Source organism: Erythranthe guttata, chromosome 4, assembly GCF_056151865.1.
Source record: "Erythranthe guttata isolate IM_541 chromosome 4, IM_541, whole genome shotgun sequence".
Lineage (NCBI taxonomy): Eukaryota > Viridiplantae > Streptophyta > Magnoliopsida > Lamiales > Phrymaceae > Erythranthe > Erythranthe guttata.
The window spans coordinates 16,345,404-16,358,662 of record NC_142536.1 but is presented as its reverse complement, the minus strand read 5'-3'; the positions used below and the strand labels follow the sequence as shown (position 1 = coordinate 16,358,662).

The following is a 13,259-nucleotide window of genomic DNA, read 5'->3' as shown; positions in this document are numbered from 1 at the left end:
ATTAGAAAGCTAACTTTCACTAAAAGCAAAATCATACTTAGGTGTGGTGTTTGCAAAAGATTATTCAAAAACAAAAGTTACTGATTGTGAATTAAGCTGATATTAAGTGCATATTTTTAAAAGTTTGAGCGTTTGCAAATTAGTTGGGAAATCAACTTAAATTGAAAAGTCAGGTATATAGATGCCTGAAAATTTACAGTTTAATACAGCTTATTCAAAGATAAGCTAAAGTAAAAACTCGTTTTACAAAAACCTAAAACCAAATTATGTAAAAAAAAAAAAAAACTTATAAATTATTTCTGAAAGCTTTTGCAAAAACCACCTTAGTGTTGCTTTTTCCGCCGAACACAGAAACTGAAAGCAATGCTTCCAAGCATTTTTCCGCTTGCTTCTAATTTGTTTTGGAAGAAAAAAATTGACAATAAATGTAATATTTATTTATATTTTGAGAGAAAATAGAAAACACTGTAGCATAAATTTTGAAGAAAAAACTTAATAAACGTAAAATCATTTTAGTAAAAAGGTGAGAAGAATATGAAACATTACCAAACATTGACGATCGAATTTTACGCTTTACTTTGTGATGAGACAATTTTGAAAAACTTAACGAATATAAATTCAATTTGAAGGAAAAAATGGAAAGAATATGAAAACGTTACCAAACATTGACGAATTGTTGAAATTTGATGGGAATATTTGAACTTATGGAGAAGCACTTTGTGAGGCAAAAGCTATTTGAGAGGTCATCTCAACAAAATTCATGCTTTCCTTTTCACAATTTTAGTTGAAACCATAAATCTAATATGGAGAGAATTCAATCAATTCATTGAACCTTGTCTATTTTCAAATTTCATTTCTTTTTTTTTTTTTTGATAATTAATTTCATTTCATATACTATTAATTTTATACTCGCATTAACGGCCTCTTTATAAATTCTTTTAATGCAATCGGCAACCAAATTTAAAATTCTGACTCAGCTAGTAGTTATTAGGACACAAATTACAAAAATGCTACTCAATTTAAAATGAAAAAAAAAATAACACGAACATAATTACAAAATAATAGTAATAAATATATCATCGGAATTTCGCAATGACAAATAAAATAGAAAAAAAAAACTATTGAAAAAATGACAATTAATTTGAAACTAAGTGAGTGTTACCACCTTTCTTCTTCATTGAAAAAAATATTGGATTGGAAAGTTGACAAATGTAATTAAAATAACTCTTAGTGGTACCAAAAAAGTATTATTAGAGAATTGAGAAAGAAGAATAGATGGATTTGTGGGGCAAAAAGTGTTGACAATGTGCCTTCACCAGATGCACCCCACCTCAATTAATCTTATATTATATAAATAGATATATTTTTTGATAAGTAGATAATCTTATATATATATATATATATATATATATATATATATATTAAGTATATATATATGTTGATAACCCCCAATTCTCGCCCCCCTATTTTCTACGCTTTATTTTTGGCCCCTTTTAATCTGAAACGGCGCCGTTTCGTTTCAATCCACCAATCACCGTGCAGCTTTCTTTTCTTTTTCCTTTTCTTTCAGAAAATGCACGATCGACCTACTTCTTTTCCTTTTTTTTTTTTTTTCCCCTTTTTCCCTTCTCTCCTTTCTGCCGCCGCAAATGCTGACTGCCCCACCGCTCTTCTTCTCCACTCAGGGGCCTTCCTCTTTCTTCCTTGCCACACAACCATGGCAGCGGGAATCGTTCCCCCCCCCCCCCCCCCCCCCCCCCACCTCCACGCGCGTTCGCCGCCCACCGCCTCTGCCGCCAACGTCTCTTCCCACCGCACCTTTCCTCCACCTGCTCCGCCGCGCCTCCCTTCTCCCCGGAAATTCCGATGTTCCTTCCGGATCCGCCGTCAATCTCAAGAATTCCCAGGTAGCCATCCACCCCCGCAGCTACTTTCCTCCCTCTCTTCCCTCCGCCTTCCTCTTCAAGACCTCCCTGATCGCCGCCCTCCTCAGCTATTTTTTTATGATTGAATATTGCTTAAATTTTAATTTTAAGCAATATCAGTGTCTTTAATTTTACAAGTCCAGGTCGAATCATGCGTATTTCCTCCAGCGATCAACCCTCCCGGTTCCACCAAGACCTTCTTCCTCGGCGGCGCAGGTTAGTTCTCTCGTTTATCTGCTGAAGCAGTAGTGCAATTTCAAAATCAGCGCCGCTGATATGGTTATTGATAACATGCGCAGGGGTGAGAGGGATGGAGATCGAGGGGAGGTTCATCAAATTCACTGCAATTGGGGTTTACCTAGAAGATAACGTTGTACAGTCACTCGCCGTTAAGTGGAATGGCAAGACCGCCGACGAATTGACGGATTCCCTCGACTTCTTCGGAGACATCGTCACTGGTAAGGATTCAATTTTCAGTTTTTTTTTTTTTTTTTTTTGTTTCTTTTAAGAAAAAGTTATTAATCCCTAATTGTTAATTTTTAGATGCCTTTGAGAAATTCACAAACGTGACAACGATACTGCCATTAACTGGCAAACAATACTCCGAGAAGGTAGCAGAAAACTGCGTCGCCTACTGGAAAAAAGTAGAGAAATACACCGATGCAGAGTCTGCCGCAATCGAAAAGTTCCTCCAAGTATTTAGCGACGAAAACTTCCCTCCTGGAAGCTCTATCCTCTTCACTCAATCACCGGAGGGCTCATCAACGGTGATCACACGTTTCTTGGGCAATTAAGATGATGAACGATGACTTGCTTTTTTCGCCTCTATTAATCGACTCCTTTACTGTGTGTTGTTGATCTGCAGATTAGCTTCTCCAAAGATGATTCGACCCCTGAGCGCGGTCATAGAGAACAAACAACTCTTGGAAGCAGTGCTTGAGTCGATTATCGGTAGGCACGGTGTATCCCCTTCAGCAAAACAGAGTTTGGCTGCAAGAATATCGGATTTGCTGCTGAAGCCGAATGAACCCGAGAAAGTTGCTGCTGCTACTGCAAAACCTCAGGAAAACTAGGCCAGGCTCGTCATGTTCTATTATTATATTAGTTCATTTCTCAGGACTAAAGAAAGTATATCCTCTGCAATTCATGGGCTTTAAAGATGAGAAGAGACTGTTAAAAGCTGAAAGCATTTGTATCAAATATGCTTCAACGAATGTTGAAGAAAAGGCTTAATTCTTGGCTACACAGCATCAGTTGTGGTCAGTTCTTGCATTTAATTTATTCTCCTTCTTTTTTACCTAATTACTTCAACAAGTCATGCATTCATTTAGTTTGATTTAATGATTTTGCATCTTTTATAGATTATTGAACAAAGTTCCAGCAAGTTGTATCCACCTAAATAAACTATCAAGAAATTAAGATTAGCTTCTCATTATTGTGTTTCCTCTTTGAAGTAGGTAATAACAATAGCAACAAGGAAGAAGTTTCAGAGGCTTCAGCTGCTGGAGCTGCTGTTTCTTCTACGATTCGGCATAACCCGCTTGGTTAGTTCTTCGAGATTTATGGAAAATTAATTTAATTTCTTTCCATCATTAATATGCTTATTTTTGGCTTTCTGTAACCTGTTTTGCATTGTATTTCCGTTTTAATTTGGAAGAATCTGAAAAAGAATATTAATTCTGAAATTAAAGAAATCTCCTTCTCCTTCACCGTTGCCTGCATTATTTTCTCTTATTTTTTATTCGTATGAATCAACCGGGCACCGCGCCTTGCGCGGTGCTCCATCACTAGTATATATATATATATATATATATATATATACCATGTGGATTAAGTGTGAACAAAATGTTAAATATTCTCAAATCATAATATTTTGAAATAAAATTCCCACTTTCAATTTATTTGAATTATTTGAAAAAAAAATATTTCTTTGGATTTTCTTTTGGGCCATAGGAAATAATAGATGTTTTCGGGTCGAAAATATTGTTTATTTTTATTTTTTAATTTGTTTTGGAAAATGACTAGAAAAGCATCTTAGGAAAAGACACTTCCATAAGTTGGAAGATTTCAAATAAGGACTAAAAGATAAGGTTAAGAGCATGATGACATAATCTTTAAATTAATCATAAATCAACATCATCAAATCAATATATTAGCATTACATATTCTTGATAGGCTACTATTATTATATAAGATCATGGAAAATTATGTTATGATATTTGGTAGACCTAATTAACATTACTAGTGATCACAATAAATGCAATTAAACAAAAATAATATATGAGAATCAAACCTATACATCAATACATGTCTACTAGTAATAAAACACACACACACACACATATATATATATATATATATATATATATATATATATATATATATATATATATATATATAGAGAGAGAGAGAGAGAGAGAGGGATGTTACATGATCATTAAGTCAACTTATAAAAGCTTGAGCTTGAGTTCGAGCCATTTTTTAGTTATTCATGTTGCTCTCAAGTTGGCTGGCTCTTTAGTTTTAATTTTTCTTTATCATATATATAATAATATGTATAAATTTAAAGGTTAATATTTTCTTACACCCATATATTAATTTTGCAATGTTATTAGGGATGTAAATGATCGTTAAGTCAGCTCATGTGATTACAGAGCCGACTTGATAAAAGCTTGATCTTGAGTTCGAGCCAATTTTTAATTGTTCATGTTGCTCACAAGTTGACTGATCGACTTTCTTTCTAATTTTTATCATAGATATAATAATATGTATTCATACAGAATATTACAAATATATATATAAAAAAAATTCAGTTCATTTCTTGGAGGTTTATTAGGATATAAATAATTTTACAATAATAACAACATATTATTGTAAATATTCTATTAGTCCGTCAGTCATTGAGTGTATCAATTTGCTAATATTAAATGGTTTAAATATTAAATTTATCTCTTAAAGCCACAAAAAAAAAATGACCTAATTATCAATGATTAATTAAATAATACTAACGGAAAAGAGGTTATCCTTAATCATGTCCGAAAGGTTGAAGATTAGTTAATTAATTATCTTACAAATTACAAATCACATCTTCTAATTGTTACTGTTAGAGACAAAATTGTCAGTTAATTATATTAGTATAATCCTTAAATTCGTTTACATGTGATAACACTTTTATTTTTCTTTAATAAATAATTTTAATTTCGTATCAAGTTGCAACTAATCAGTTTGATTAAATTATAATCATCGTACCACATTGGCTGCAGTGCCTAGAATCAAGTCATGTAGTCACGTTACTTAGTTTTTTTTTCCCCTAATGGTGTATTAAACTTTAATTACGCTTTATTTAGACGAACGTTAGGTATACGTAGAAAATGAGTTTTTGAACGCAGGATAAATTTCACTTTGCACCCTTGAATTATAAGCATTTAGCACAATGCACCATTGAAATAAGAAAATGGCATTTTGTACACCAAGTTGTCATATTCTATTTCAAAATTTTGACACGGTTTTTTTAAAGAAATTTATTCACTTGTTAATAACGGAATTTATTCTCTTATAAGCAAACTATGATTCTGATGAAAATTACCGCGTGTGATATCTTGAAAATAAATTTTCCGGTGAAAAATTATACCGGAATGTAGGTGAGGGTGGACATTGAAATTAGCTATGAAAACCGAGGATGCAAAATAATTTTATTTTGTTTCAAGGGTGCATTGTCCCAAATACATATTATTTAAGGGTGCAAAGTAAAATTATCATTTGAACGCACTATGTTTTAGTTTATATTATTTTAATTAAAAATGTGTAAATTTATATTTTAAATTGATGTAGCATATATAACTTCATATATAAATGACTAAGTTATCCATTTTATATATGATTAATTTACAAATAATATCCTGGATGTCAGACTACTAAAAGGAAATCCAACTAAATTTATATACTAAGCCCGTTTGGTTGGCAAGATAAGATTAGTCTAGATAAAATTAAATAGTTTAATAAAACCCAATTATTTTATTGGAGCTTGCGACGTCCAACAAAAAAACACACTAGAAGGCAAGATAAGGCATGATTACATAATTTTGGCGGGTCGAACCGACAATTTATTATGGATACCAAACATCAAATTAAGTCCAACTATTTAGTTAATCTAAACTTATCTTGGCAACCAAACGGGGCCTAAAAGTACAATTAATGTAGGAGATGAAAATTTGTTTTATTACATTATTGATGATCATTGCCTCAAATATGAAGTATGTGAAAATAGCCTCTCTTGTTTAGTTTCTTATAGTCTTGGCATAAATAATTGAACTTTAAGACCAAAGGTGATTGGTGCCCATAAATTAACAAATGCTAATACTTCTTCCGTTTGTAAATAGTTGCCGTTTTTTCACATTTGCACATATCTTACAAAAAACTTAGTAAAAATTTCTTGATTTTAGAAAAAAAAATAGATATTATTAGACTAAAATACCCTTATTTACTAATTAATGCAGATAACATATTGGAGAGTTAATAAGAGCATAATTAAAAAACTATGCAATTATTACAATATTAACATTCTAAAGTTACAAATAATATGGAACAAAATGATAGATATTATAATTTTATTGATCCACTTAAAAAGAAATCAACCTTGAAACGTTGTGTTTGTTTGTTAGCTAAATAATAATTAACATGTCCTTACCATCTCTTGTAAATTGTGAAGCAAATGTACTAAACTTAAATAAAATAATTTCTAATTTCTTATTTTTTAATTTTTAATTTTTAATTCAAGATGTAAGCAACTTGCAGAAGTAGGGAAGCCCAAAACTCGAAAATTGTCTGGATTTATGACAACTTACTACAATACAAAAATTATTAAAATTAATTAACTTTGTCCGGACGAAAATTATCCAACGTTCAAGTCAGTTTCTAAATTTAAAATTTAGAGAAAACTTAAAAACATATTATAATGTGATTAGACTATCATTTCGACTATAAGACATTAATTAAAAAAAAAACACTACTTTTTTATTATTATAAAATAACAAGGATATATTTATCCTGATAACATTTCAAAAGCAAAAAGAAAAGTAAATGATTTATTACATCATAATAAAGGATATATTATAATATTATAATATTATAATAAAATTTAATAGTGATATTAAATTACAGTAACAACCTCAATATTCATATATACAAATATGATTATACAAACTGACAAAAGATTATATAAATTTATTTATCGTAATATGAAATTGGTTGTTAAACAAACGATGCAATTAATAAAGCAAAAATTAATAAAAGAAAAAAGAGATTGATTACAAAATATCACTATTAAATTTTTAAAGAAAACAAATAAATAAATAAAATATTTACGAAGATTTTATTAATAAAGAAAGCGGAATATGAAAGAAAGCAACAAAGTAACAAACTGTTTCTTTGAGATAAGAAAGGAATTAAAAAAATAAAAAAAAAGAAGATAATTAGTAGAAAAAAAAAAATTACAAAAATTGTTACTATAGTTGCTCTATCGTTGACTTCTTTTATATATAGGATTTAATTAGTATAAATATGTAGTAAAAATCTACACTTTATTTTCGGGTTGACTTTATTATTTACTTGATAATTAACCAGGTAAATATATATCCATAATCAGTTGATCCACATCTATTGTTCCATACATATATAATATTTTTTTTTTTATAATACATAATTTTCTTAAGCTTCAATGTAATAACAAATACACGTGGCGCCTATTCGTTGAGACACGTTACATCTAAAGTCAACAGCCTCTTTCTGGTGAAAAATACTAACTCCGAAAATTCGGATAAACAATGTGCCAATCAGAATTCAAAACGTGTCCACTCCGCTCCCCTGAGAAATTGTTGTGAAATATCTTTTACTTTTTTTTTTTTTGTTTAATTATTATTATTATTTATTTATCTGTTTTATTTCTTTTTCTTTTTTTCTTTCTATTTTGTGATTATGGAAATTATTCATGGGTAAATTACAAACACCCCCTGAGGTATGGTCAAATTACAAAAATCCCCCTCTTGTTTGGATAATTACATCTACCCCCTCAACTATGATTTTTTCTTAGACCTCCACCTCTATGGTGCCAAATTCAACATAGTCATCTAGATTCTGTGAAATGTGATCTAGTTTGTACTCTTTTTGTGTAAAAAATACAGTTTCCGATGCACCACAAACTGATATATACAAGCTAAAAATCACATATTATGATCATCTTGCTTCATAATGTAGAGTTTGAATGTGATAAAACGGGTACAAAAGTGATAATATTCCATATAATCTCGAACATTCCACTAAATTTGATGAGTTGATGGGTGGTTGTAATTATTCAAACAAGAGGGGTGTTTTTGTAATTTGACCATACATCTGGGGGTGTTTGTAATTTACCCATTATTCATTTATGACCATAGTCCCAAATTAATAATATTACTCAAAATCAACTAGTAGAGTACTATTCATGGAAATTTTTAAGGGGTCATTAGCAATACACCCCTCGTATAGATAAAAACTAGTGATATGTCCATACCATAATTCTTTCTTTGTGAAAACCCCCTAGAATATTTAATTTCATTTTTACCCCTCTAGTAAGTCACGTTTATTTTTTATATTTATCCAATATTTTGAAATCCCTAATAATTAGGCACCTAATCCTCCTAATTAGGTTTAATTATTTACTTTTCCTAATAAAACTGCTTCTAAATAAAATAAATTAAAAAAAAAAACAACTGCATCGTCTTGAATAACACACAGAGATTTGGTTTTCTCCCAAATCAAAAACCGGCAAAAAAAATCGAAACTCTCTCTTCCAATCTGCAGTCACATTCCAAAATCGAAGATATTTGATACAAAATCGTCCACACACTTTATCCATTAATAGTCGTATTCTGTAGTAGCTGTGTTTCGGTAGTGATAAACCAGTGAAGTTGAGTTGCGTAGTCACATTCGAATCTGGTTTCTAAAATGAAGAAGAAAGCGTCACAGAATACTATATGACTACTATGTGACTACTATGTGACTACTATGTGACTACTTCTGATGAATAAATCTGCACTACCTGTAAATACAAATCACATGATATTATGTGAATTCAATTCAACCACAACAAACACATTGAAACTTACACTAACATATCAAGTAACACAAAAAAAAAAAAATTACAATAAAATTACACTAGCGTATCAATTAACACAAAACGAACAAAAAATTTGCAGAGTAGTCATGACTCTGTGTAAAAAGGTATAAAATTTTCAATCAGTAACATTCATTTACACCAATTAAGACGACCCAAAAAAGAAACAATGAAATTTCGGTTCTAAATACACATACACACATATCTGAATACACACACTACAACCCGCCACAATTACGAAACCAACAAAATTAAAGCGGAACCTCTGACCTTCAACACAGTTTAACTCCGGCAACGATCGCAGAATGGTTGAACGGCGACGATGTCTCTATTCTCACCTAATCTCGACTGAAATCACGCCTGTATATCAAGGAGAATTACATCCGCCTATAATAAAGGGAAACGGTTATGGAAAGATATCGTGATTAAATATTTGATTTATTATAAAAAACTATTAATAAGGGTACTTATGTCTTATTATGTTTAATTGAGGGGGTTTCACTAATTAAGTTTGGGATGTGGGTTTTTGCAAAAGTCTTAAAAGTCAATTGGGTTTTACTCATAATATTTTCCATTTGAGGGGGGTATTGCATATTTCCCCAATTTTTAATTCGAATTCGGACGGACCAAGATCGGTTAATTAATTTAAATTCTATTCCACGATTAAATTATTCATCGATACAATTCGTAATTTCATCGACTTATCAATTTTGTTATATAATCATTTAACAAAAGCTCAACTTTAATCTATTGAAAGTGAACCAAGTATTGTATACTATAGTAACAAGTGATGGCTCTGCCTTTATCTACTAGACCTTATTTCTAATTAATTTCGCATGCATTAAATTACGGTACAATTGCTTTCGTGCAATAAATTGGAATAATGAAATTAAATCTATAATTAAACAAAATATTAAATTATTGAATTAATAATTTGAGTCGAGATAAAAAAAAAATATTATTTAAGCAAATAACTTATCGAGTATTAATTTATCGATGTCTTGTTGTGCGGTTATCTCTACATCGTTTTAATTCAATCTGAATCACACCGCTTTAATTATTTTATCTCGGTATTATTTTTGGTTGGAAAAAAAATCTAAAGAAAAAAAATATAAAAAAGGAAAATCAATAGTCCATAAATTCACACGAGTAAAAAGGAAAAAGGAGATAAATTTTCAACGGAACAGCTCATTATTACCTTATCTTATCATCATATTTAATTATCTTGCAATCTAATTTATTGAAAATATTATCTTCAAATTTTGGGAGATTTTCCTTATTTATTTTATTATTATTATTAATTAATAAATTAAATTAAATTAAATTTCCAGCACACAATTGTACGGCCGTCACGTTTCCATAAGGCAATTTTTCTCGTATAAAACTGACCTCTCTCTATCCACCACCATTCATTCGTTTCAATTTTTCTCTCTCTCCTCTCTCTCTCTCTCTCTCTAAATTTTTTATGTTGTTCTGCGGAGAATCGCCGTCCGACGCCGCGAGCGGCGGCGGAAACGGCTCAATTGACGGTGGTGAATGTGGTGAAGGTGAGATTATGTTGTTTGGGGTGAGAGTGCAAGTTGATCCTATGAGGAAGAGCGTTAGTATGAATAATCTGTCGGAGTACGAGCCTGTTAGTAATACTTCTAATCTGAGCGAGAAGAGCGGTGATGAGTTGCCGAAGGCGGCGGATGATGGTGGTGTAGTTGTCGGATACGCCTCCGCCGATGACGCCCGCCGCCGGCCGGCCAACGTTGAGCGTAAGCGAGGTTAGATCTCCGGTCATCTCCTTTTTGCTTTAGTAATTTCCCCAAATTTGTTGGTGAATTGAAAATTGCTTTTTTTGGTTTGACTCTCTGATTTCTGTAATTCAAGTTCTGATCATGGAGTTTTTTGTTCTCTCTCTCTCTCTCTCTCACATCTGGTTTACAAAGATGAAACATACGAATTTTCGTGGTGCGAATTTTACTGTTTGGATAATTTTGATTTTGCTTGTGTGAAAATCTTTCCATCTTTGAAGAATTTATGTCATACACAGTGTTGATTTGATTTTTATATTTACTTTATTTATTTTTTCTGAAAAGAAAAAGAAAACAAAACAGTGAAACTATGCTCAGAGAAAGAAAGACAATCGGATTTATTCATATCATCATTCTAATTCTTTTTCCTGATTAATTTTATTATTGTTGTTTTTGATTGGTTAATTAAATTCTGATACACTTTCAAATTGTTTTTCGATTTATTTTCAGGAGTTCCATGGACAGAGGAAGAGCATAAATTATTCCTGCTTGGACTGCAAAAGGTTGGTAAAGGTGATTGGAGAGGAATCTCGAGAAATTACGTCAAGACTCGCACGCCGACTCAAGTGGCCAGCCATGCTCAGAAATACTTCCTCCGCCGGAGTAATATCAACCGCCGCCGCCGCCGCTCTAGCCTCTTCGACATCACCACCGACTCGGTAAATCTCTTACTTGGTTGTCGATATTATATATTTATCGGCTTTTCTTGTGTAGTATGATTAGATCTTGTATTTTTGTTGGTTCTTGAATCTGAAATCGTTTTGTAAAAAAGCAATGTGGTTTGCCGATTTTGCGGCTAATGTTTTGACCAAAATACACAATGAATAACATATCAAGATTCTGTTTAATCTGGTGTAAACTAACGATTTCGGGATTTTTTTATTTTGGTGATTAGGTAAATGCAGTGCCAATGGAAGAGTCAAGAAACCACCATCAAAGCGGCCCATCTCAGCCACTTCCTCAGCCAACCACCTCTATGCCGCCACCGCCACCTGTAACTTCCGGAATGAGAGGATATTCAATTATGCATTTCCCTGTGATTGTTACCCCTGTTCTAGTACCAATGCAAGGCGAAAATCCGATGACAAACGCAGCTTTTGGTCGGAATATTCCAATGAACAATTCATCGTCAATGTTCGTTCATCAAGTTCCGGTTCTTCATATGCCACCTTCATCGACAATGATTGATCTTAACTTAAATCAACAGTTGCCATCTGAGACATCACCATTGTCTTTGAGGCTGTCGTTGTCATCATCGGGGCAGGTGATTTCAAGTGTTTCTTGAGGAAGAAATGATTGAAAAACAGAAAAAAAAAAAAAAAAAACAGAATAAAACTGAAACCAAAGATGGTTCATTTTGATGATTAGAAAGTTTTTTTATTTTTATTTTTATTTTTTTAATAATAAAATAGAGGTGTTTGATTAAGAATAGATAGCACAAGTAGCTTGACTAGAAATTCCATCTATGCATTGTAAATCTTTGTTGTCTCGTCCTTGTTACTATTGCTAATATTTAAGATTCTTTGTTTTTTTCTCATTTTATTGTTGTTCAAAATGAAATAGAGAACAATTAACTATACCATTTTCGTTTATGTTTCATGAATTCGATTTGCTACTCCGTTTTTTTTCGCTTTATAACTCTCGGTAATTCTGTATGTGTACTGAGTAGCGAAATTTCGGTAATTTGGTAATTATCTAACCGAACCGTATAACTGGGTTTGTTATGTTAGTTACTTTGGTAGTATTTTATTTAAGGCCTCGTTTGGTTGGGAGATTATTCATTATTAACTAAACAATAGGACTTTGTTTGATGTTTGACATTTACAATAATTTGTTAGGTCAACCCGCAAATATGACATGTTTTTGTCCGACTTTCCAAGATTCAATAATACATATTATATTATTTAATCTTATATTGACTAATCTTATCTTGTCAACCAAACACGGTGTTAGCGGACAGCCCATGGGATAATGTGTATTGTAATGGCAAGTTGGGTTGAGAATGTTGGGAGGTTTACATCATTTTGGTGACATTCATAACAACTTACATTATCCAAAGATAAATAACTTTCTAAGCAGTTAATGCTTTTTCAGATTTTCAATTGCTGATCCTTAGCACCTGTTTGGATGAGTTATTAAATGAGTTTGGTGTGATAGAATTTGACCTAATTCACGTGGTCATCTTATCTCCATTGGGACTTGCTTCTGAAAAAAAATTCTATCCAAAATTCTTCCTTTAAACTCTTTTGACCCTTTTTTCTCAATTCAAGATAATATTTGAACCTTCGAATATCAAAAGTGAATAACCGTACAAATACGGAAAGCTAACTTTGTTCGATTAAACAACGGGGTCGACCACGAGAGCAAGCTGCACATGCGACCGCT

The 13,259-nt window shown here is 31.8% G+C and overlaps 1 protein-coding gene and 1 pseudogene across 2 annotated transcripts; both read left to right on the top strand.

The window, feature by feature from the left end:
- The first annotated feature begins 1,458 nt into the window (after positions 1-1,458).
- On the top strand, positions 1,459-3,634 carry LOC105961194 (chalcone--flavanone isomerase-like; annotated as a pseudogene). Its single transcript, XR_016030920.1, has 6 exons — positions 1,459-1,907; positions 2,069-2,141; positions 2,225-2,383; positions 2,469-2,692; positions 2,791-3,184; positions 3,383-3,634. The product of XR_016030920.1 is annotated as a chalcone--flavanone isomerase-like (transcript).
- Positions 3,635-10,467: 6,833 nt separating this feature from the next.
- Positions 10,468-12,451, top strand: LOC105972610 (transcription factor MYB1R1). Its single transcript, XM_012997576.2, has 3 exons — positions 10,468-10,844; positions 11,325-11,533; positions 11,770-12,451. Exons 1-3 carry the CDS (start codon positions 10,541-10,543, stop codon positions 12,157-12,159), a joined length of 903 nt encoding a protein of 300 aa, XP_012853030.2. The 5' UTR covers positions 10,468-10,540; the 3' UTR covers positions 12,160-12,451.
- Positions 12,452-13,259: the final 808 nt, after the last annotated feature.